The 26,635-nt window shown below is 38.6% G+C and overlaps 2 protein-coding genes across 5 annotated transcripts in view; one reads left to right on the plus strand and one right to left on the minus strand.

Moving 5' to 3' along the window:
• Nucleotides 1-26,635, plus strand: part of zcchc4 (zinc finger, CCHC domain containing 4) — a 61,182-nt gene that overhangs the window by 15,329 nt on the left and 19,218 nt on the right. For all 3 annotated transcript variants that reach the window (XM_048557399.1, XM_048557487.2, XM_048557313.1), the window contains exons 4-6: nt 1,111-1,386; nt 3,122-3,202; nt 22,691-22,763. In XM_048557399.1, coding sequence (XP_048413356.1) covers nt 1,111-1,386; nt 3,122-3,202; nt 22,691-22,763 — 430 coding nt within the window. The remainder of the gene's footprint in view (nt 1-1,110; nt 1,387-3,121; nt 3,203-22,690; nt 22,764-26,635) is intronic.
• Nucleotides 4,188-18,919, minus strand: LOC125464772 (nuclear factor 7, ovary-like). 2 transcript variants are annotated; one of them, XM_048557624.2, is made up of 6 exons: nt 18,635-18,919; nt 13,066-13,161; nt 12,596-12,871; nt 10,782-10,804; nt 7,247-7,380; nt 4,188-5,877 (listed from the first exon to the last, which is right to left on the minus strand). In XM_048557624.2, the coding sequence occupies exons 1-6, from the start codon at nt 18,878-18,880 to the stop codon at nt 5,285-5,287; spliced, it is 1,368 nt and encodes a 455-aa protein (XP_048413581.2). In that variant the 5' UTR covers nt 18,881-18,919; the 3' UTR covers nt 4,188-5,284. The 2 variants fall into 2 exon arrangements, with proteins under 2 accessions (XP_048413581.2, XP_059502998.1); XM_059647015.1 differs by lacking the exon at nt 7,247-7,380 and having other exon boundaries at nt 5,727-5,877; nt 18,635-18,916.

A 26,635-nucleotide genomic window follows, 5' to 3' on the forward strand; every position in this document is an offset into this window, starting at 1 on the left:
AGAAAAGATTCGTATTTCAGGCATTAAATTCTGCCATCTGTGTGAGGGGGCGGGGGGTGGGGGGGAAATTTGCTACCTGCCATCCCTCTCTGATGAAGGGTCTAGGCCTGAAACGTCAGCTTTTGTGCTCCTGTGATGCTGCTTGGCCTGCTGTGTTCATCGAGCTTCACACTTAGTTATCCCTAAACAGCCTTACTTTCATCATAAGGCTATGACTCCTTTTTTTTAATTGGATATTCCACCACAGAGGATAGTTTCCTACTGCTCACAATATCATCTTCACTAGTCATCTTAAACACCTCAATAATATATTTTCTTATTTATTCATGGGATGTGGGCATTGCTGGCATAGGTCAACATTTATTGTTCATCCCGAATTGCTCAGAGCGCGTTTAAGGTCAAGTGATTACAAGACTTGACTGTGAAATCAATCCTGACAATGTACTGGATGGGATTGTATGTCAAACCAATAGTTTTACGGTTACTGTTTATTCCAGATTTATTAATTAAATTTAACTAGTTGAAAATTCCCTCACCTGGTTTGAAATAATGTCTGTAGATTATTGTCCAAAAGTCTGGATTCCCAGACTAGTAATGTTGTGCTGCAGTTTCAAAGTAGAATCAGTCAGTCCTTTTCAAAGGGAAAATTGTATTATGAAGGGATTTGCAGAATTATTGGGAAGAGCTCCAATGTCTTGAGAGAAAAACCACCAGTAAGTGTTTGATAAACTGAGTGGGCTCTTCCTTTGCAACTAAATTACAGTAATTTTATTCACGACAAGTGGCATCAAATGCAAAAGCAGCAATGCAATATTTTATATGAATTCTACAGGGTTTTTAATTTACCACTTTAAAGGTTACCAGTTTGAATGGGGGATGTCTTCAGCAAAGTTCTGAGGTAGGGGCAGTTTCTATAAGACCATGTACATTTGATTTCAAATTTTGAGTGATTCTAACTTGATAGAGTTCAAACGCTCAATAGGAATTAATGTGCATAATCTCTGCATACATTTTGACTTTGTTTTTAGCTATTTTCTTTCAGTTTGTAAAAGGACACTTCTGTTGAAAAAACATTTAATCTGCATAGATTATTTGCATGTTTTCCTGCAGATACCAACGATTTGTGTCTTTACCCTTGGCAAATAGAACGTTCTGTACAGACTGTCAGATTTTGCTACTTCCCGAGGATTTGGACCAGCATTCAACTCATGATCAGCTGGGACATGTCGCTCTCTGTCAACTGAAAAGACCCAGTCTTTTGCTGCTTCCACTAGAAAACAAGAAGACCAATGCTCAGTACCTGTTTGCTGATCGCACTTGCCAATTCTTGTTGGATTTAATTGCTTCATTGGGCTTTAGAAGGGTGCTGTGTGTTGGAACACCACGGTAAAATATTTTAAAAACTTCCTTTACTGCCATGAGTTCAACCCAATCAAGAAGCTTGTAATTTCCCGGAAAGCTCTCCAACTTCATATTTATGATTTTGTGAACCAGTAATATCAGCTGATATAAAGCCATTGAACTTTTTTCCCTGTACAATATTTCCAAGACAAAAGTGAAGCAAAAATATATTTAACTTTGGCAAAGATTTTAGCTAAAAAATTTTGAACTGTGGTTATGTTGTGCTCAAGGTGGTAGCCCTAATTTGCTGGATTTGCCAAGACTCTTCACCATGAAGACCCAGGTTTAAGATACATGGGAATGCGAGTTACAAGTGTTAGTTAGTCTCAGTGACTGACATATAAGCAGCTTCACTGATGGCATCCGATAGTTGTTCCTGACTTGTGTTGCGTTTCCAATTTTACTGTGAAGTGTTGTTGTGTAGAGGATGGGTACATATTCACACGTACAAGTTAGACAGTCAGATGGATAGATGATCCTTCTGGTCCATCTGGAGCGTTATTGTAGAAACTCAGGAAACTGTTGCAAGGCTGGAATGGGCTAGGAGGAAATCAGTAAGTTATCTCACTGTTCTCTTCCTAACAGTGATGACTGGTATAGGGATGCATTTACTCTGGCACTGGATGCCTTCTGGCTCACTCATGAGCTCTTTCTAAAAGTGTAACCGAAAGGCAGCAAGCCTTTTGACTGTGTTATGGTGACACAAATGAGAAATAGAATTGAAATATTTACTCCAAGGAAATGAACAAATCTGGAATAGAACGTGTCTCCAACTCCTACAAATCGTTTGTAATAATTTGCATATAAATTGTTTTCATATGTTGCTAATGGAATTATTTTGTGAATTTTCTTTTATGTTCAGTTTTGTCAGCGTGCGTCTCTGATATCAGTATTGCCTTTGTGATGAGCTTTCACTGACACCTGAATTTTATTGCCCACAAAGAAGTAGGTTGGACCAGTTAGATTTTGCTTCTGAACCTTAAAATCAAGAAGCTTCCAAAATGCCCACTCCTGGGTAGAACAGAGGTTAGATAAAGACATAGTTTGGCAATTTAAGTATTCCAAAGAGGTCAACAGCCTCGTTATTTTACGTTTGCAGGTTTCCAGATGTTGGAAAGCCCAGAGTCTAAAGGCAACCATAATTTTGAGGGGAAGATAAAAGTCTTTACAGCCCACCAGCAATGGTTGTAGATTTGAGGGAGCAGGAGAACTTTTATCCTCCTTATCCTTGCTCTCATCTGCGCCTGTGTCTTGCTTCCTATTCTTGCCCTGGTTTTGCTTCCCATCCACAAATCTTCCCTCCCGCATCCTCTGGATTTGGAATGCCTTGAGAGTGGGGATCAGGCATTCTTCAAGCTCTCTGGTCATGGATTGACCCCACTTACTCCTGAATTCTCACTGTCTAATTGGAGGTCAATCCTACTGGTTAGACTGAACATGTCAAACATATAAAATGTATGCAATAAAGTGTATGCAAAACTCCACTGTGTAAGGGAAACTCAAACTTGAGGGTTCTTTTCTGAAACCTTTCTTCCCATCCTTAAGCAAAAGTAATACACCCCTGTGAAATGTCCAGATTTCAATTTACTTTGTTAAGTAGGACTAATATGATTCACGAGTGTAATACAAAATTGGATAGTATTATTGAGTCTATTTGTTAACGTATGAACATACGTTCTGCTATATAAATTTAATGAGAACCCTTTTGATTAATTTTCAGCCTACATGAGCTAATAAGAGTGCGCCAGTCTGAAAATAAGGAACCGTTTATAAGGAGTCAACTTCTGGATATTGATTTCAGGTAATTTTTATTTCCATTTTTGAATGTTTAGAGTTAATTTTTGTGATTTCCACATTGAAGCGTATCCGTATTGGGAATACTGCACTTCTTTCTGCTGTCACCCATTTAAGCATTGAACACTCCCAGTTAGCACTAGCAGTTATGGTGGAAGAGGAGGCCACTTGGTCCATCATTTCTACATCAGCTTGCTGAATAAGTAAAATTATTTGTTTTGCTGCAATGTGTGCACTTTAACTGAAGCCTTGGAAGATTATCTGAATTGGAGATCAGTTTTTCCACAACCAGGTAACTTTACAATTGCTTTAAATTCACTTAATAGTGTTGAATTAATTGAGCAGTGTACCAACAGGGAATTGTTTTGAGAACTTCTAATCTTAACTAATGCAGGAAGTTCATCAGCTGAGAAAAGAGAATTATGACATTTATCCCGAGCTTAGGCTAGATCTGAGCAGGTTGTAGATTGGAAATGTTATTCTGAGAACTCACTGTGCATTTCAACTATGTCACCTGCTGAGGTTTGTGTATATAGTTTTTTTTGGTGGGTATTTAGGCTAGCATTTATTGCCCAACTCTGAGCAGTTAGAAATCAACCATATTGCTTTGGGTCTGCAATCACATGTATGCCACACCCAGTACGGATAGAAGTTTCCTTCCCTAAAGGTCGTTGGTGAACCACTGATATTTTGTCTGACAGTTAACAATGGTTTCACGACTCTTAATTCCAAATTTTTATTGAATTCAAATCTGACAGTCTATCCTGGGATGGTTTATAACCCAAATCCATAGATCATTGTCTGGATCTATGGATTAGTAGTCTTGTGATAATGCCACTAGGTCATTGCCTCCCCCATTACAGCAGTGTGCATTTCCATTGCACACGAAAGAAATTTGTGGGAACAAAATTTCAAAATCTGTCAAATTGCCAATAATGAATTTGAGTTTGTTGACAGTTGGATGCAAGCACAAATTTTATTATACAGCTTTGACAATATAAAATTCTAAATTTTTGTTCCCGTTCCATTGTACGAAAGAAATATTTCAGTTGTATGCTTTGTTATCTTTAGTATGTAAAAACTGCAAAAAAAAGTTGTACTACAGAGCTTGGGTACTATCCTTCTGTATTTCTTGTCTAAATGCAAAGGTGATCAAAATTTATTGATAAATCGTACTGAGTTTATTACAGACACAAAAATATGTCCAGCAGAATTTAACAAACAAATTTTAACAAGAACAGCAACTGTGTTAACATAATGTCTCTTAACAGATCTGGATTATACCGAGAGTATTTAGGTTTGCAGGTTGCATTAGTGTTTGTTGATGAGGGAACTTATTTATCTTTATTTTTCTTGTTTAATAAATTTGGCAAATGAAAGAAATTGAGAAAAATTCAAAGAAAATTAAAATTAAAGCCAAATAAAGTAGGACACTGAAATTCCAAAGTAGGAATATGAAGTTAACCTGAAGCTAGAAGTCACAAAGTTAGTGAACTGAGTCCATGTCTAGGCAGAGGAGCTCCACAGGTTGAAAGAAAGGAGTGTCTAGGATGAAACCAAATGATCTTTAGAACCAGCAAACATGCTGTTTTTGAGATATGTACATGAGACTTTTTTTTAAACAGTATTTTAATATTGTAGCAATTCATTGCAATTGGATAGTCTTTAAATTTCAGGTGACTGTTAAAGCCCGATGCAGGTAAGATGCTTCCAGCAAACAAGTCAAAAGGTTTTATTTTACACAAATCTCACCGATTTTTAAAAAAAATTAAATTATAATTATTAAAAAGCAGAATAATGATGTAATGGGAAGTGTTTTTTTTTTCAAAAAGCATTCATTCAACAATGGGAAGGTTTTGGTTGATCACGTCTTTATTCATACATGAATAGGGCCTGTGGGACACAGGTTTGATTGGTAGGTAGGAGGCGGGGATTTGTACTGCTGCATTCTGCGAATAAATCTGCTGCATAAAACATTCTGTACAGTTTCATACTTAACCTAGCTTGGCACCATTTAGCCCCGATTACTACAAACATTACAGTATTGTTCTTCTTACTCGAGCAGTAATATATCTGCCATGTCTGCTTTTTAAATTTCTAATTTGCATATCTCCAACTTATCAAAGTGGGTAGGACCAGCAACAAGTGGAAAAAGACGAAAAGCAGGATAGATTGGCTCAGTGAAATGGTGGTGCATTCTGTCAAAAAGACTTGATGTGATGTTGGAGAATTCTTGAATCAACTTCATGCTATTTGCATTGTAAAATGCAGCAAGTCCTTTTTCATAGTCAATATACACTCCCACTTTTTCCAACTTAGAGGGTTTCATACTACAGTTGACATTTCTACCGTTATGCCAAGCCAAAAGTTGGTTAGCCTTTAGTTCAATGCACCATGATTGTCTGTTTCTTCCCAGTTTTGTGGACTTGTGCTTCCCTTTCCGATCTATGGATCCGTATGCAATTCCGACACACCATTGTGCAGAAGACTTGATGTCCACCTCCCAGTAATGCTTTCCTCTCATTAGACCTTTGGCAGCTAAGACATTACAGACCTTGTCAAATCGCAGAGGGCTCTCGGGAACGTTTAGTGACTCGGTGCTTACGGACATGCAGGTTAGGTCCTTTGAAACCAGCATGTTTTTATGTGCTGATGCAGTGTCGAGGAAAACTGGCGAGTACTCTAGGGATGCAGAAAAGAAGTTACAGTCAGCATTTCCAGCAAGAGTAGGTATCTGATTATATGGCTTAAAAATCAGTTCTATTATTTTCTGTATTTGAAGTAACTAGTATTATGTGATCCTTTTTAGAAAATAAGCACATTGATAGTCACGGATCTTTCAGTCTGATATTCCGTGTTTCAGTGTTGGATAACGTGAATTGTTTTGTAGATTTAAAGTTGAAGTAAATAGTATCCTCCAGCTTGCAATCTGATACAAAAAGATAGAACTTTTTTGAGTATGCAGTCAAACTAAAATATGCAATGTTTGAGAGTTGTTAAAATGAATATTTAATACTTTGCTTCTAGAAAAGCCAGAGTTGATATCAGCACAGTTGTAAGGTCTGAGAGATAGAACAGTTTCATATGCTGTTTAGAAATTACTGCCCCCGCCAAGGTTGTTGTATATGACATGTTTTGGTAGTGCCATGTAATGCTTTGTTCTAAGTTGTCTTTCTTTTATAATAGACAACTTGTAAGAGCGTAAAAAGCGTTATAATTGTAAAATAGTTCTTAGACCTGAAATACACATCGCTTAGAGATAGCTCTCAATTTATCTGTTGTTTTCACTGTATCCAGGTACCTGTGACAACAATAAATCAAATCAAAAAATGCAGAATCACATTTAATTGTCCTTTCGAACCCACATTTGTTTATTCGCTCATGGAGTGTGGGTGTCACTGGCATTTATTGCCTATCCTCATTGCCCTTGAGAAAGTGGTAGTGAACTGCCTTCTTGAATTGCTGTCATTCATGTGACATGATTTCTGATTCACTGGCCTTTAATGGGTAACTTATTTCCATAGACTGTTTCTTGATGAAAGAAATTTTCCACCTCATTTACTGTTACACCTGATTCATAATTTTGAACCTATACCTTTGGTGTTTGAATCTTCTATGCCAATGAATGACTTAGCATGAACAATTTCATCAGATCCTCTTCCTAATATTAAAAAAATTTAGTCAGTCTGCTTGGAAAAAGGTAAAGAATGATGCAGTCCATTTGCAATACAGCAGCCTTGCATTTTAACACGAGTGTTACCATTTCTACATGTTAATTTTTCATTGACAAATAGACAAACTATATAATGTTATAAAACAGGAGTTTTTTTATATTTATTACAGAATGCTAGAAAAGTAACAGATATTCATTACTGGATTTGGTTGAATTGGCCTCAGTAAGATTACTGGAGAATTACTTTTTCTCTGTTCTTTTTTGCTGACCAGGCTAACAAAATGTTTGAACTGAACCTTATCTGCAATTTGTATAAATATATACAGCATAAACAAATAGTAAAGAAGGTATAAGTAGTGAAGATATAGCACACTGTACCTAATAAAAATGTCTTTCTTAGCAGTTGCGAATATAAGTCTGTTGAAATATTCCGTATGAGCTTTGATAACTTCTGAAATCTGACTTCATCAATTTTAATGGTCTGGATTTCATTCTCTGTTTTCTTTGCATAACTTGGAATAAAAAGGACACAACAGATTCCATTTGGTGATTTATCAAGCATCAAATGAAAACCACTAGTTTCTCCAACAGCATCTTTCATTGCTTTCTGAAGCAGAGCAAATCTCCTGCCACAATCGACTTTCGTTTATTTGTTGAGCAGAAAGTATTTCACCCAGAAGGTAGTCGGGGGCTTTAAATTTATTATTTGAAAGTGAAATAGAGGAAGAATCACTCATCAGATTTCAAAGAAAACTTGGTTTTAAGCTCGAGGTACCATAACCTGAGAAGCTACAAACAAACAGCTGGAAAATGAGACTAGGCTAGATGTCTGTTATTGTTCAGCATGGACATGATTGAAACATAGAAGATAGGATGAGGCCATTCGGCCCTTCGAGCCTGCTCTGCTATTCTTCACAATCATGGCTGATTGTCCAACTCAGTAGCCTAATCCTGCATTCTCCCCATAACCTTTGATCCCATTCGTCCCAAGTGCTATATCCAGTCACCTCTTGAATACATTTGATGTTTTGGCATCAACTATTTCCTGTGGCAATGAATTCCACAAGTTCACCACTCCGTGGGTGAAGAAATGTCTCCTCATCTCAGTCTAAATCGTCTGCCCTGAATCTTCGTCCCTGGTTATGGACACACCCACTATCAGGAACATCTACCCTGTCCGATCCTGTTAGAATTTTATATGACTTTGAGATTTCCCCCTCATTCATCTGAACTCTAATGAAAACAGCTCCAACTTAGTCAATCTCTCCTCAGATGTCAGACTTGCCATCCCAGGAATCAGCCTGGTAAATCTTCGCTGTTCTTGCATGCTCTCTCTCTCTCTCGCGTGCTCTCTCTCTCTCTCGGGAGAGGGAGAGGGTGAAAGTCATCTTTCCTCAGAACAGGAGACCAAAATTGCACACACAATTCCAGGTGTGGTCCCACCAAGGTCCTGTACAACTGGTCCAGTGACAGCCTGCGTGACATATACTTGCTGTTCCGATCAGTATTTACAATATTAAATTGCTTCCTAGGATTGTTCACCTCTGTCCCAGTTTTGCTACATCTGGGCATAACAGAAATAAGTACATTTAGATGGGAAGTTTATTTATTTTACAGGGTATTCCAATACTTGGCTTACCTTTACCGCTAATGTCCCCCTTCCATTGCTAACAGTAGTCAGCTTTCATATTAATTTTTGATATCTCTCACCTTTTATGAAGTAAGCTGCCTAATTTTTCATTATTTAAAATTAATTTTGAATTGACATCACGTCCAATGCTAATAAACTAAACAGATGAAATTGTTTTACCCACTTTTTGACCATAAGCTGTCTCTTTTACTTCAATGCATCCTCTATGCATTGGCCTTTTCTATCTGTCTAGTTTGCCTCATCTATTTCTTTTTTTCCAACTCTGTTTGTCATTTCCAGTTATATCACACTATAACCCTCCCAGCAGAACACATCCTCCATTAGTTCAACCGCTTGACAACTATTATGATACAACTGATGTGATTGATTCTTTATGTGGATATAGATAGATAAAATCGTTTCTGTTGCAATGCGCAGGATTAATTTCTGCTGTTATGGACAATGCCTTCACCTTCTAAGACTCTCAGATTTTACTGGATAACCTCCAGTCTGTCAAATGTTATTTCTGCATAAATATCTGTGTTGCAGTGATCTTTACATCTCCCACCACTTGTCATAACTGGTGTCATATTAACAGCAAATTAAAGAGTCTGCATGAACATGGTTAAAAGCAGTTAAATTCAGAAGTTACTATCAATACTTCTATAGTTATTCATAGAGAGCATTGTTGAAATCCCTCCAAAGTACAGTAAAATATAAACTGTTGTTTGGTACTTCAGAATTTGTGTGCTTTGGGAACTTGCACTGGGGACCAGAGTTCAGTTCCAGCTTTGTGTGACTGTAGAGTTTGCAGGTTGTCTCCATGTCTGTATGGCTATCTGCCAGGTGCACTGGTTTCCTTCCACAGTCAGAGATCTGTAGCTTAAATACATTGGCCATGCTAAATTGTCTGGGGATGTGTCGACTAGGTAAAAATGTGGGAATATGGGGTTAGGGCAGGGGTCTGTGTCTGACTGGGATGTGCTTCGGAGGATTGGTGCAAACCCGATGCCGAAATGGCCTGTTTCTGCCTAGACCCTTCATCAGAGAGGGCCTCTCTGATGAAGGGTCTAGGCCCGAAACATCAGCTTTTCTGCTCCTAAAATGCTGCTTGGCCTGCTGTGTTCATCCAGCTTCACACTTTATCTCGGATTCTCCAGCATCTGCAGTTCCCATTATCTCTGGCCTGTTTCTGCATTGTACAATTTCTGTGATCAGGACAGTTTGCAAAAGTACCAATTTATTGGGGAAACAACGTTTATATTCCTCCGGTAGAGTAAAAGTATTTTTTTTAAATTTAAGTTTTTGTGTGTCCTTGCAAGACAAAAAGCATTGACAAAATGTACCTTTTTCCAGCAATATTAAAATTAAAAATCACTGTACTAAGGGGAGCAATTTCTTTTCGACAATTAGCAGTGCTCTGAAGAATTGCAGAGTTAAATCCAATGTAAGTTGGTTTTAAATTATATACTAAACAATTTCATTGCCCCTGTAAACCTGATTTTATATTTGTAGAATGCCAAATTTCTCCACAATGAAAAGAATTATTTTGATTTTACTTTAAAAGGATTCGTTTTTGGTATTTCCTCTCCTAACTTAATCCAATATGTAAGGTACCAATTATTTATTTCATTCATTACATTTTTAATTAAAAGTGAAAATAAGTTCACGAGTAGATCTGTTGCTCGCATGTGAACTAACGAACCAGCTCGGCGAGTGAACCAAACAGTAAAAGTGAAAATTTCAGTGTTTTTTTACTCCCTGGCTTGTGAGAATGCTTCAGGGAGTTTGGCTGGCTACCTTGTTTGAAGACATTGCTGCTAATGGTTGACTAGAAGTCCCTATGATTGGGTGTCAGATCTAAATTGATGGGAATATCCCAGACCAGAGATTGCTGGATCTTTCTGGGCAGAGTTTCTTTGTGGTCAGTGGTGAGTAGAGCTGTTTTGCTGCTCGCAGTGAGATCAGGGCCATTAGTTATTTGCAGAAACACCACAAGTGGGATGCGATGCAGTGTTTAAAGATAGTGTTACCCACCACCAACATTGCTAGGTTTGAGTTCCACCTGCACTGAAATATGTCATGATATTTGCAAACAGACTGATTTAAGATAGCTAAAAAACTGTTAACAGTGTCAACCACAGGCCAAGCAGATACTAACCAGAATTCTGTGATCTATACGAATAATTCCTGTTCCCAGGTACTGCTGAACTAGAAATCGTGAAGTTAACAAATAATTCAATCAGTTGTATTTTTAAAAAAAGGCTGTGTTTGGATCATTACCTGTATTCACTAAGTTTGATATCCTGCAAAGAAAAGACAAAAACATATTAGTAGAAATGTTGAAATATATTTTTATAACAAGCAATCTCTCACATGCTTTATTGTAACCTGTAGGTGATGTTATGAACCAGACCAAACCTCCTCAAAATACCAAGGAGACCCTATTTTGTTCAAGGGCAAGTGTAAGGTACTGCATTCCAGATGTGATTCAGTTGGTCAAACTACACAGCTTTAAGCAAAACAGCCTTTATTCTTCCTCCACAGTTCATATATAAACAAGAAGAAAGAAATGGCATAATTTTAACTGTCAAAGTACTGAACAAAATACTACATTATTTAACTACTATTCATCAATTGTCCCAATATAGCAGCATCCCCCAGCAAAGGCAAATTCAGCAAAATGTATTTCCCACACTTTTAACTCCTCTAGTCCAGGAGAAGCAACACTGTCGGAATGAATCTAGCAGCAGAGAGAGAGAAAGAGAGAGAGAGCTGCATTTTGCAACTTCAACACTAAAAACCCCTACTTCAACAACTGTAAGTAAAAATTGAAACACTGGCTATGTGGGAGCCTGACTCTACTCACTCATGCTTCCTTTGTCTAATCTAATTTTTAAAAAAAACCCACACCTATTTACCCTGCCTTCCATAGAGCAGACATGTTGGCAGCAGGTTTACAAAACACCTATTCAAGGGAAACAGGAGGGAACAACTCCCTCTTCAGGTTCGTAACATCAAAGTGTAAATAATTGAATGTAGTGAGTGGCCAGATTGAGTTTATGGAAGAACAGCTCTACTCAGCGGCCTCCTATCATGAAGGAATGAAATTTATCAAAGTTAAATGGCGTGACAGGCATTTGGAATGGGATTTGTGCCAATAGATTTTTCTGTCCCGTTTTAGGTTGTGACGGTGAACATTCAGCAAAAGGTGAGAAATGCTTCTGTGGTAATCTGTTGGAAATTTAGAAGGGTGTTCAGGGTGCAGTGGGAGGGCTGTGTAAACTGGCTAATGCTGAATTCTACCAGAAGTCATCTTCTGGAGATTAAGAAATAGTGGACTGGGAATCCATTAACTTGGTCAGCTGTTTGGTGAAAGGTTGTAACTGACACTGATGACAAAACTAACCTAATCAGGAGATCCCATTCTCGGGACAGGCACGGAATCCACATGACTTTCCACAAAGCTGACAAGATTGCAAAACTTGTCCATTTTTTTGCTTCTTTAGTGCATTCTTACAGCACAAACGATAATTATGGAATTATTAACAAGGGAGTTGCAGGTTTGCTTTCCCAAACATGCGTTTTGTTGTAAAACTAGAGACCAGAGCATGTTCACTTTGGACCTGAGCCCCCCAGTAAATTCAGCTGTCTCAGATGAGCAATCCTTCTCCACCTGAAACCTGGAACTGTTCTGGAACTCCTGAAGGTTTATTAATTTACACTTAATTTCGCAGATGAATTCGAAGATGTTCCTGACTGAATTATTAGCCTTGGCCCTCAATAAATAGTGTTTGAAAATAGTATAGAAAGCAAAGGAAAATAATTCTCTTTATGTTCTCTGTACCCAACGAGTGATGTTGCCACGTTGTCCGATATGGTTAGGTCAGGGCACAAATGCCAGTTCTGAAGATGGGTCACTGAAGTCAGGTGAAGCCTGAAAATTAGGTGTTACTATTATTTATGCTATTTGCCCTATAGTTTAACATAGTTTCTCATTTAGTCATTGCAATAATTGATAAAATATTGAATTGATAACAGAATTCACTGAATGGACTGAGGAATGCATGACAAAATTGGCAAAAATGGGACCTTACTGTCGTTTGACTTGATTGCAGTTTGCTTTCTTCTTGAGGTTGACATGACTGAACTTTACATTCTTCTTGGTCAACAACTTTTTGAGTTGCTTTGATGGATTTATTTATTTGATCTAAGTTGCTGGTCCATTCTTTGATGATCTTTTGGAGTTTTCCCGAAGCAACCCTCCTTTCAATTTCAATGAGTTCCAGTGAAGCTTTCTCATCACTGTTCAGGATTTTTCTTAATGCTTCATATTGTTTGGAAATCTGTTCTTTGAGGTTCTCTGCTGACTTCTGCACAATTACAAGCATGTGAGTTTGTAGCATCAAGACAAAAAACTGAGTCATTAATGAAATATAATCGAATCAGACATAGAAAGGTTGCCAGTGTAATTACATGCAGTTAAAAATCTGAGACTACTAGAATTTTTGTTTGTTTTTGTTTTACTTGCTTGTTTCATAAGTATGCATAATATCCAAGCTCTTACTGTAAGAACAGTGTTCCTGTTCTTCAAGGACTGCACATGTGCTTCTACTTCATCTCTTTTAGTGTAGAGATCATGAAGAAACTGCTTTGGTGTAACCTGCAAAATAAATGTAAAGAAAAATGATCAAACTGGCATTACCTTTGTGCTTGAATGTTTTTTAAACTGTGGTTAATTTTACATTAATTGGCTTTAAATTAAAACGAAATTGTAGTCGAACCTATCAGATCCATCAAAGGTTCCAAGCCTCAAGTAAAATCAAAATACTGCAGATGCTGGAAACCTGAAATAAAAACAGAAAGTGCTGGAGAAATTCATCTATGTTGAATGAATCCACTCCAGTTTAACCCTTTTCCTCAGACTTGTGATGATTATTTTCCAGCCCCCTCAGTCTATTTGATTAAGGAAATGAACAGTCACTCAACTTGTTTACACAGGCAGTTGTCTGGTTTTCCTTCACTATTTCCTTACCTACTGTTAGATAGATGGTTCTTCCAGCAACTCTCCATGAAAACGAAGTGTAAAAAGCTGACTGTGTGAGGGCAAGTTTCACTAACAACGGGTAATGTTAAGCTTTTCCCACCAACAGTTTTGGCTTACTCTTATTCTGGGGTATGACTATGAGATTATTAGAGGCAATGCCTTCATCCTAACTTCATCTAGATCTTTCCTACATCATTAGGTTAGAATTTGGGCTGTTCAACTGCTCATTTCACTCGCCAGTGTTTGGATTATGAAGTGGTCTGTGCTTTCATGCAACAAGATGTGGATGACATTCAGATTTGGCTGATAACTGACAAATAATTTTGCAACAGACAGATATCAGATAATAACCATCTTTGACGAGAGAGTCCACATAATTTCCCTGTGACACTGAATTATGCTACTATGGTCGATACCCTGAGATCAACAGTTCTCAGAGTTGTGAGTCATAATGGTCAGAAACTAAATTAGACTGACCGTGTAAACGATATAGCCACTTCAGGAAGGATGTTATTAAATTGGAGCAATTTCAGAAAAAAAAATTACCAGGATATTGCCAGGAGTGTATGGTTTGAGTTATAAGGAGAGGTTGGACATACTGGGACTTCTTACACTGTAGGATGTTGACGGGTGACCTTAGCGTTTATTTTAGATTAGATTAGATTCCCTACAGTGTGGAAACAGGCCCTTCAGCCCAACAAGTCCACACTGCCCCTTGAAGCATCCCACCTAGACCCATCCTCCTATAACCCTCACACCCCTGAACACTATGGGCAATTTAGCACGGCCAATCCACCTAGCCTGCACAGCTTTGGACTGTGGGAGGAAACCGGAGCACCCGGAGGTAACCCACGCAGACACAGGGAGAATGTGCAAACTCCGCATAGACAGTCGCCCGAGGCTGGAATCGAATCCGGGTCTCTGGCGCTGTGAGACTGCAGTGCTAACCACTGGGCCACTCATAAAATCATGAGGGGCATAGATAAGAGGAATAACAAAGGTCTTTTCCCATGTTGGGGGAGTTCAAAACTAGGGGGCATATTTTTAAGATGAGAAAGATTTAAAAGAGACCCTGGGGTAGTTTGTATGTGGAATGAATTGCCAGAGGAAATGCTACATGCGGGTACAGTTACAACATTTAAAAGACATTTAGATAGGTACATGAATAGGAAGGGTTTGGAAGGACATGGGCCAAATGCTGGAAAATAGGACTATATCAGTTTAGGACGGACGAGTTGAACCGAAGGCCCTGTTCGCGTGCTGTATGACACTAACTGTATAATAAATCAAACAGACTGAGTATTTTACAGTTGATGCTTCATCCTCCTCTTTTGCTTTTTGTGGAAAGTACACAGGTGGATAATTTTCCATATTGCTGCATAATGCCAACATTGGAGCTACACTAGAACAACTTGACTGGGGCACAGCTAGTTCTAAAGCACATGTCTTCAATACTATTGGTGAATATTGTCATGACCCCCAAAGCCTCTGCAATATCCAGTGCTGTTTCTTGCTTTCTTGCAAAGTGAATCAAATTGACTGGAGACCTTGGGTGGAGGCTAAAATAGATCATTGATTTGACACTTCTGGTAGGAGATAGTTGCAAATTGTTCAGTCTTGCCTTTCACGTTGGTGTGCTGATCCCTTACCATTGTGGATATTTGTAAAATGAATTTTCTAATTGTCCACCGCTATTCACATCCGAATGTGGCATACTGCAGAGCTTTGATCTGATCTGTTTGTTGTGGAATTGCATAGCCCTGACTATCACTTGATGCTTCTGCTGTTTGGCACGCAAGTATTCCTGTTTAGATGTTTCACCAGGTTGACAATTCATTTTTAAGTATGCCTAGTGTTACTTCTGGCATGCCCTCTTCTTTGTTGGACCAGACTTAAACCCCTAGCTTGATGGTAATGATAGAATGGGTGATATGTCAGGCTGTGGGGTTGCAGATGATGTTGGAGTACAGTTCTGCAGTTGATGGCCCACAGCGCCTCATCGATGCCCAGTTTTAAGTTGCTAGATCAGTTTGAACATGTTTAGCACAGTGATAGGGTATGCTAAATGTGAAGACAGAACTTTGTCTCCACAAGGACTGTGCTATAGTCACTTCTACCAATATTGTGATGGACAGATATATCAACACCATGCGGATTGGTGAGGCAATATTGTAATTTCTCTCCTGTTAGTTCCATCATCTCCAGCCACAGACTCAGTCTAGCAATGATGTCCTTCAGGATTTGGCCAACCCAGTCAGTGATGGTGCTGCTGATCCATTCTTTCTGCTGGATATTAAAGTCTGCCACCTAGAGTACATTCTGTGTTCTTGGCACCCTTTGTGCTTTTTCAAATTGGTGTTCAACAAGGAGGAGCACTAATTCATCAGCTGGAGTTGGAGTATAGATGGTAATCAGTCTGACATTTCCTTGCTCATATTCAACCTGATGCTTTGAGACTTAATAAAATCTCAAATCAATGTTGATAACTCGTAGAACAAGTTTTTATCAACTGTGTACTGATGTGCTGCCACCTTTGGGTATGTCCATACAATGTCAGTCTTAAGGCATATCCAGGGATCATGGTCGCGTGTGGGACGTTGGCTGAGGGGAATGATTCCAACAGTATTACTGCTGGGGCTGTTAAATGACAACTCTCCCAATTTTGGCACAAGCCTCCAGATGTTAGTAAGGAGGACTTTGCAGAGTTGATAGGGTTGTATAAAGTTGTCATTTCTGGTGCTTAGGTTGATACTAGACAATCTATTTGGTTTTGTTTCTTTTTGATCTTGTAGCAGTTTTATTAATTGGAGATGCTTGCAAGGTAGGTCAGGGCACTCGAGTCAACAATTTTGCTGTAGAACTGGAGTCATGTACACATCAGACCAGCTAAAGGTGGTAAAATAACTTCGTTAAGAACATGAGTGAACCAGGTGGCTAGTTAATAGAAGTTCCATGGTCATTGTTACTGAGACAAGTGTGACGATATTATGACTTTAAGAGGTGTACTTTGTCCTGACTTCGCTGATGAAGAAAGTTTGAAATAGAGGTGCTGATGAATAGTCGGCACAAAGCAATAAAGCAAACAGGGTTGTGAGGCCTTTTTTTAAAAAAAAATGTTGGAACAATGGAAACAACTTCAGTGGGTGGGCCAAGCTTTCACAAAGCCAGGATTTTTAGTTTTAGCTTTCTACAGTTGCTTGGAGTTTGATGCTGGATGTGGAAACTCTTATTTCTCTCTCTGTTACAGCTAAAAGCTAAGGTTCTGTTCCTGCTGCTGGAATTGTATGAGAGACAATCTGTTTTACTGAATTTCTTTGCCAGAGGTCTGTTTATGGGATATTACGAATATCGGAACAGTTAATTAGTAGTTGATATATCTATTATTTTGTTAAGCATTTTGATAGACTTACAGTTAAGCCAATTCTTTATTTTTATTTTGAATTTTAACTGTGGTGTAAAAATAGTGTGTTTTGCCTAACGTTGTGTAGTTTGACCAATTGAATTGCATCTGGTACACAACACCTTTACACTTACCTTTAAAATAAGAAAACGTTAGGGTTTAGACGATCTTCCAAATATATTTTGAGGGGGTTTGGGTTTTTAATTCCAGATTTATTAATTAAATTTAATTTCCACCAGTTGCTTTTGGGGGAGATTTGAACCATGTCCTAAAATGAGCCACTGAATTACTAGTCCACTGGTTTTACTACTACTTCAACCCCGCCTTATCCTCTGGGTGGGTGGAGCTGTAACAATACTTGGGAAGTCTGACACTGGTCAGGACAAAGTAGTCTTGTTGACTGATGTATTCTGTTCATCTGTTTAAACGTCAGTTCACTATGTTGCTAATGTACAATGGCCACCATGAGAACTGTTGTCTGAACGCTTTGCAACATGTCCTCACGGTTTTTCACTGCTAGTTTTCATAACTGGGACCTAAAATGATTGGGGTAACAGCATGTGCTTACAACAATTTATCAAGGGCAACTTAAGATAAACATCAAAATCCAAACCTTTACAGCAACACCTATGTTGCCAGAATAAAAAAAAACGATGATTTTGATTTTGGTATCAAAATCATCCATTTGAAATCAGGTTTTATTTCTGCAGAATGTTAATGGTAATGCATGGAATTCATTAGTTTATGTTTTCTTTGCTGTACCTTTGCATGTATTACATGTGCAAACTTGTCATGTTGCATACTTGACAGTACTGTTCTGATTAGCATTTATCTGAGTCTGGACATGCTTTTGGAAGAGGTGTAAAACTTAGAAAACGGCTTATGATATTGTACAAGGGAAAGTCAACCAGATGTAGCATTGTTGTGAAGAGAAGTTATAGTGATCAGGATGTACGTTGTAATTCAATCCTCATTTTAAAATTGCAATTCTGCTCAGAACAACACTGCAGATATATTACTTCAGTGCTTTAAAGAAGTCATATCATTTTTTGGAGTAAATACGTGTAGAAATATTTCATCACACTGATCCCAATGGAATTGATTACTGAGTTGTCTCAAATGTTCTCTGCTCAAACTGCAGGGTTTAAAACTACTATCTTACACAGTATGTTAGGTAGTTTGTACAATTCTACCTACATACTTGTAAGTCAACACCTTAAAGCAAGGTTCTTGCCTAAAGCAAATGTATGGTTATTTCACAACTATGCAAATTAAGGAAAACATGAAATCCGACCTTTATAAAATAGTGTTTATACCTGCTTTTGTATTTCAAAACAGCATGTGTTTTGCATGATATGTTTATCAGATGTTTTTCCTGCAATAATTTAAAAGGGCAGTTGCTTCCTTTTGAATGGCTAGCCTTTGGTTGACCATATGACACAGTAAAATAAGGCTCACCAACATATCAACACATCACTTGCACATTGCGACATGATAAAAATTATGCATTTCAAAGATCTTTCCAAAATAATTTTTTTTAATGGTGATTAAAAAAATTAAGTTTGCTTGCATAGTTTTGCGTTGCCTAAAGGAAAGGATAGCAAGAATGGGTATTATTAACAAACTAAAATTGAGACGCTTTTGGCTTCTGTACTGCCAAGAAAGAGATTTTTTTGAAGGAAACAGTACCTGTAGTAATGGCTGATCTTCACTCCTTTCAGTTGCAGTCTGGGTTAGTGTTGCGGTTGTAGACTCTTGAAGTTTTTTGTCACCTGAATCTTGGTACCTTATTAGTTCTGTATTGACTAGAGATTTACTGTTTTCATTTGGTGTCTTTGCACGTGTGTTAGCATCCAGTACTGTAGTAACATTTGAACAGATAGCATGTTGCTGCCGCCCAGGGCTAGAAGGAAACGGCTGTGCGCGTTCTGCCATTCGTGTCAGACTGAATGCAAGGGAATCAATAATAACCTGCAGAGTTTGAACAAAAGGTAAACAGAGCTAGCTGCTGTCGGAATCATTCATGATAGAGGTGTGTAAGAATAAGTCAGAACAAAAACTCTTTCTTTTTAATGTTATCTTTCTTCAGGAGCTGTTTCTTTAATTTATCATTAGATGTTTACAGAATAAATTTGACCAGAATTTTGTACTAATTAAATTTGTATATGTGTGTTTCACCTCCCTTTACCCCTTCAAAAAAGTGGACTAATCCAGCTTGAATCCTTGTGGTGATAAGCAACCAGTTAGTTGGAACAGAATTGTACGCTGTTGAAAATATATTCAAGCATAATTTCTGCAATGTCAGCAAATGATGGGACAAGTTATGTTTATCTATCACAGGTTAATCAACAACATTTCCTGTGTATTTTCACTGTAATTATTTAACTTTTCACAGGATTATGCAGTTGAGAGACTGTTAACCTGGTTCTGAAATGATCACATGCCTCTGAAAAATTATTGACAAAATGATCATCTGAAAATATTAAATCAAATTTGAGATGGTAGCATTGAACAGATTATTGCCATATGAACAAAAGTCATTTGATTTTACTTCGATAGGAGTTGGATACAATTGCACTTTCCCAGACAATAATCTTCTCCTTATTTCTTTGTCAAGTTAAAAGCTTAAACAAAAACAAAGTTACTGGAAAAGCTCAGCAGGTCTGGCAGCATTTGTGAAGGAATAAACAGAGTTAACATTTCAGGTTCGGTGACCCTTCCTCAGAATTCCAGCTCTACTTGCAGCACTAACCAGTTGCTGTTCTTTTGTTAACTAGCAGTTAATCAAGCCAATACAAAGATGAAAATCCCAAATACTAACTGGAGAAGCCTTTGAATTTAGATTAATTGTTGGGGAGCATCTTTGGAAGAAGTATAGTTGGCTAATTTTCTTTTCTGATGCTTAATTAATAAGGCAATTGTGGATTAATATTATTGTTCTTTTGTGTTGTAAAGTTAAACCATAGAAATTTATAGCACAGAAGGGAGGCCAGTCAACCATTTTCCTGATCATAACAATGAAAGAATTGTTTACTTTGTCAATTTCCCTTGCTGTGTTCTCATACTTAATTATTTCCTTTCAAACATTTAATTTGTTTCCCTGTTAAAGGAGGTCACACCTTTAGAGGCATTGGAACATTCCATCTTCTAATCATATTGTGTATAAAATAGAATCTCCTAACTTCTACCTTAACTATTTTGGTGAATCCTTAATATGAAGCTTCCTATTTGTTGCATTGCCCAACACTGAGATTGTTCAATAAATTTTACTTTATTAAGGCTTCTCATAACTGTTAGTGTTTTGAAACAATGTTTATTTAACCTTCTTTGCTTTAGGAATAGGAGTGCCATTTTTTTCTCATTCTGCCTTTCTAGGTTAACGTATCACATCCTTGGTATCATATTGAATCTCTTCTGTGCTCAATTCTGATCTTGAAATCCTGCTAAATTACAGCATTTAAAAACAGAACACCTCTTTCTAGCTAACTTAACCAATGATTTGTACGTATTTAACAATACCTCTGCTTTTTTCACTCTATCTTGGTTTTCACATGAATGCCATTTTTTACATTCCTTTCATTCAAACATACCTATTGGCCACAACAGTGTTTTCTTCTTTGACTGATTCACTGCTGCCATAGTGCTTGTAATACTGTGTGTTATTTTTTACAATTACTTTTCTGTGGGCGTCAAAACTTTCTTGAAAACCTATATGAGTAAGATCCACTCCTATCGTTGATCAGTATATTCCATTAACTCTGCAAGTTCGTGCTGCCAGCTCTAAATAAGCTCTTTTGTTTGTGCAATTTAATTTGCACGTGTGAGTTTGATCTCTTTTACACCTTAAACTTCTCTCAGTCAGATTGACTAATCTGTAGTTATTTGGTTTATTCCCTAGTAAACAAAGTTGTCATATTGGCATCTCTCCAAGCTTCCAACAAACTTTAATATTAATGATCTTTGAAAGATTGTGACCCCCCCCCCCCCCCCCCCCCCAACTTATAACATTGATCTCTGCTGGCATTCTAGGAGGCATGTCATCAGGGCGTGAGCAGAGATTATGGGAGCTGCAGATGCTGGAGAATCCAAGATAACAAAATGTGGAGCTGGATGAACACAGCAGGCCAAACAGCATCTTAGGAGCACAAAAGCTGACGTTTCGGACCTAGACCCTTCCCGAAACGTCAGCTTTTGTGCTCCTAGGATGCTGCTTGGTCTCCTGTGTTCATCTAGCTCCACACTTGGTCATGTCATCAGGGCATGTTGCTTTTCCATTGTGTGTCACCTTTTGTTTTAATACTGCTGTGTTACAACAGCCTGTACTAGTCTGTGATTATTTTTTCCAGCTACACCATCTCTTACTGATGTCATTTTTAAAAATCATTTTATTTTATATATGCTTATAAAATCTTTACCATTTTGCTTTATTTTACCCATTAAACTTCTCAAATCTCTTCTATTAGCCTGGTTAATTCCTTTTTTTAAGTTAAATTGGTAGAAAAGTCATTTGATTAATATTTAACAAACCAATTGCATGAAAACGTATTCCTGCTTTTTGGGAAAGCTCTGAATAAGCATTGTTGTTCTGTTGATGGCAGGCTGTGGTTGAATAGGAGTTTTGATGATGGCTGGATATTTTGAAGTTTGATTCGTGAGTCTCAGGATTAATTAATTTTTACATTAATCTAAGGCATTGTGGATATTTTCAAATATCCAGCCCATCTTTGCAGCATAGTATGAAGCCACAGACATAAAGCCGCAGTGTGGCATCAAAGAATAATATCACACTGAAGGAGGACATTGCTCAGAGGGTAGCATTTGCATCCGTAAGCCACCACATCCTGACTCAACAAGAGTAAAAGCTTGACCAAATGCCCTCCAATTTCCACCTTTACTTTTGTCAGCAACAGATGATACATTTCAAAGATCATTGGATCCAGTATCTCTGTACCTATTTTCACCTTATTCCATTTCCTTTACTGTTTCCTGTTCCTTTATTCTGACATTTACAAAGTCATTTTTCATCAGTGAAAATGGATGTAAAATGTGCTGTCAATTTCTCAGCCATGTCTCTGCCTACTGTTATTTATAAAATACTTCTGGATTCCATTTTATGCCTCCCACCAATCTATTTGCATACGTTCATGTTCCCCTCCATTTCTTTGTTCTCTGTCCGTGTACTTCTGGTACTCAGCTTGGTTCACTAATGAATAAGTCATCTGAAATTTATTATCATTTCTGAGGAAATGGGTTCAAGTCCTGCTATGCCAGCTGACGGAATTTAAACTCTGTTATATAACAAAATCTGAAATTGAAAGCTAGTCGCAGTAAAAGTGATCTTTGGAGCTATCATCAGTTGTAAAAACCCATTTGGTTTAGGAGAGGAAATCTGCCATCCCTACCTAGTCTAGCCTACATAGTAAAGTTGTTGTTTCTCAACTGCCCTCTGAAGTGGCAGGCGCTCTGTTTTACATGCATTGGACAAATGGAGGCCTCTGATTAACATTTCATCACTGGATTATTTATTCAGCTCCTAACGAATAGATTGTTACAGGCAATGAAGCAAAATGTGACAAATAGTAAGCTCTGCATATTGACTTTTTTTCAGTTTGATGCATGCAGAAATCACCCTTCGTTCTTTCCGTTTGTTCTTAACTGTTTATAATCTAGCTTTCACATCCCATAGTCCCATGGACAACTAGTAAGAATGCCTGTAATAATAAATATATTTTGTTTTCACTTCAGATATTCCCAGTTTTATTCAGAGGAGGAGTTTTGCCACTACAACATGTTTAATCACTATTTCTTTGGGGGAAAGGTAAGTACCAATACTTGGTACGATACTAATGTAGTTCCTTTGCTCCAGATAGGAACAAGACAGAAAGCAGGAGCAAACAGGCCAATTAGCTTAACATCTATTGTTTGGAAAATGCTAGAATCTTTTATTAAGCAGAGCACTTAAAAAATCTTCATGCAATCATTCTGAATCAATATGGTTTTATGGAAGGATATTTATGTTTGACAAACATATTAGAGTTCTTTGAGGGTAATAGGCTTTTCCTTTAGGATTGTTATTCTTTGGAATTTTCTTCAGAGATAGAGTTGCTGATTATTTTCAAGACTGAGTGAGATTCTTGATTGACAAGGGAGTCAAGGAGTATAAGGACTAGATGTGAAGTAGAATTGAAACCACAATCAGATCAGTCATACTCTTATCAAATGACAGAGCAGGCTTAGGGACTGAGTCAACCAGTTTTTCCTCATTTGTTGAGTGACACCTCATATTCTGCCTTGGGAGCCTACAGCCCAAAGGCCTTAACATAGAATTGAGAGTAAGAACTGCCGATGCTCGAGTCAGAGATAACACAGTGTGGAGCTGGAGGAACAAAGCAGGCCAGGCAGCATCAGAGGAGCAGGAAGAAGGTTCCCAACCAGAAACATCAGTTTTCCTGCTCCTCTGATGCTGCCTGGCCAGCATCACGTAGAATTCACCAGTTTCAAAATCTCCCACCCCCGGCCTTATCCCTTGCCCTACCTTCCCTCTCGTCCTTGCCTCCTTGACCTGATACGACCTGTCCATCATCTTGCCCACCTATCCGCCTCACCTTTCCCCGCAACCAATCCCCACTAGCCCCTACCTGCATCCGCCTATCGTCATCCCACCTACCTTGCCCTACCCCCACCCCCTCCTCACTCTAATTATTGCTCAGCTCCCTTCCCCTACCCAGTCCTGATGAAGAATCCTGACCCAAAATGTTGACTTTCTTATTCCTCTGATGTTGCCTGACGTGCAGGGTTCCTCAAGCTCCATGCTGTATTGTCTCTGACTTCAGTATCTGCAGTTCCTGCTATCTCTGCAATGCAAGAGAAATCATATTTAAACCAGTACCCCAGAGCCCACTTCACAGAATCACAGAATTGTTAGAGTGCAGAGGAGGCCATTCAGTTCACCGATTCTGCACTGGCACCCTGAAAGAAAATTTCACCTTATTCTGCTGTCTCGGATTCCTGCAACCTTGCACCTTGCTCCTTTTCAGATTGTAACCTAATTCCCCTTTGAATGTTTCAATTGGTCTTGCCTCCACCACACTCTCATTCAATGCATTCAAAACTGTAATCATTCTGAATGTTAAAACAATATTTCAGCTATTGCTTTTGTTTTCACTCATCTGGATGAAGGGACTGGGGGCATTCTGGCAAAGTTTGCCGATGATACAAAGATAGGTGGACAGGCAGGTAGTACTAAGGAGGTGGGGAAGCTGCAGAAAGATTTAGACAGTTTAGAAGAGTGGTCCAGGAAATGGCTGATGAAATTCAATGTGAGTAAATGTGAGGTTTTGCACTTTGGAAAAAAGAATACAGGCATGGACTATTTTCTAAACGGTGAGAAAATTCGCAAATCAGAAGTGCAAAGGGATCTGGGAGTGTTGGCCCAGGATTCTCTAAAGGTTAACTTGCAGGTAGAGTCTGTAATTAAGAAAGTGAATGCAATGTTGTCGTTTATCTCAAGAGGGTTGGAATACAAAAGCAGCGATGTGCTTCTAAGGCTTTATAAGGCTTTCGTTAGGCCCCATTAAGAATACTGTGTCCAATTTTGGGCCCCTCACCTCAGGAAGGACATACTAGCCCTGGAGTGTGTCCAGTGGAGATTCACACGGATGATCCCTGGAATGGTAGGTTTAACGTATGATGAACGGCTAACGATCCTGGGATTGTACTCCATGAGAGTTTAGAAGGTTGAGGGGAGATCTAATAGAAACTTACAAGATAATGTATGGCTTAGAAGGGATGGACACTAGGAAGTTATTTACGTTAGGCGGGGAGACTAGGACCATGGGCACAGCCTTAAAATTAGAGGGGGTAAATTTAAAACTGAAGTGAGACGAAATTTCTTCAGCCAGGGAGTGGTGGGCTTGTGGAATTCATTGCCACGGAGTGCAGTGGAGGCTGGGACGTTGGATGCCTTCAAGGCAGAGATCGACAAATTCTTGATCTCAGAAGAAATCAAGGGCTACGGGGAGAGTGCAGAGAAGTGGAGTTGAAATGCCATCAGCCATGATTTAAATGATGGAGTGGACTTGATGGGCCGAATGGCCTTACTTCCGCTCCTCTGTCTTATGGTCTAATAATTTGAATCTGTGCCCTCTCATCCTAAATCCCTTCAAGAATAGGAACAGTTTCTTTGGATTCATTTTGTCCAGACCCCTCGTGAATTTGAATACCTTTATCAGAATCCCCTCTCAGGCTTGTTTTCCCCTAGAAAGGCAGTCCTAATTTCCCCTGTTTGTTGTTATAACTGAAGTTTGTCATCTCTGGAATCATTCCTACACATCACTGTACTCTGTCCTGTGTCTTCAGATCCTTCTTGCAGCACCAAGACCTCTAACTGACGCCGAACCAGTGTTTGTATAAGTACAGAATAACCTCTTTATTTTTCTACTCCATAAATAAAGCCTCGAATACTGTATACTTTATTAACTGCTCCCTCAACCTGTCTTACCACCTTCAATTATGGATACACCAAGGTGTCTCTGCTCCTGTACTGTCTTTTGAGTTGCGCGCTTTTTTAATCGTGTCTTCTGCATGTTCTTTCAGCAAATTGAATCACCTCACATTCCTCAGCATTTAACTACTACTTCCTCTTTCGTGGGATGAAGGTATCGCTGGTGGACAGTGTTTGTTGCCCTGTAGAAGGTGGTGGTCAGCTGCCTTCTTGAATCAGTACAGTTCCTGGGGTCCAAGAACAGTGTTCCATTATTTTGACCTAGTTACAGTGAAGGAACAGTGATATATTGCCAAGTCAGGATGATATGAGTCTTGAAGGTGTGGTGTTCCCATGTGTCCACTGCCATTGCCATTCTAGTGGGTAAAGTCATGGTTTGGGAAGGTGCTGTTGAAGGAGCCTTAGGAGTTACTGTAGTGCATAATGCAGATGGTGCATGCTGCTGTCACTATGCTTCAGTGCTGAAGAGAATTAATGTTAAGATGTGAGTCAGTTGTTGATGAAGTTGTCAAGCTTCCTGATGATGTTGGTGCTACTGGTCCAGACAAGTGGGGAGTATGCTATCACACTCCTGACTTGTTTCTTGCAGATAGTGAACAGGATTTGGCCAGTAAGGAGATGAGTTACATGCTGCATGATTCCTAGCCTCAGACCTCCTTTGAAGGAATAGTTTTTGAATGGTTAGTCCAGTTCAGTTTCAGGTCAATGATAACCCCTAGGATAGTGATAATAGGGGATGAAGCAATGGTATTGCCATTGAATCTCAAGGGGAGTTGATTCGATTCTCTCTTGTTGGAAATTGTCATTGCCTTGATACTTTGGGGTTACTTTACCCCATTTGCTCATGTGACTATTATTGTCCTGAATTATTCTAGAAGTCTCCCCACCTCCGAGGTTAAACTGACTGGCGTGTAGTTTCTTGTCTTTGTTTAAACCTTTTATATAAGATTACAGTGTTTGCAATTATCCAGTCCTCTGGCATTGCCTGAATCTAAAGCAAAATAAAAATTTATGATTTCCATTCTCACGCCCGTGGATGAACCTCTATCTGGTTTTGTAGTCTTGTATCACAATGTATCTAATACCTCCTGTATGCCAATTTCCAATCCTTCTAGCAACTGAATTACCTGTTCTTCCCCCATAGTCTACAGCACCACCTTACTTGATAAAGACAACTACAATGTATT

This window comes from Stegostoma tigrinum, chromosome 1, assembly GCF_030684315.1.
Source record: "Stegostoma tigrinum isolate sSteTig4 chromosome 1, sSteTig4.hap1, whole genome shotgun sequence".
Taxonomy (NCBI): Eukaryota; Metazoa; Chordata; class Chondrichthyes; order Orectolobiformes; family Stegostomatidae; genus Stegostoma; species Stegostoma tigrinum.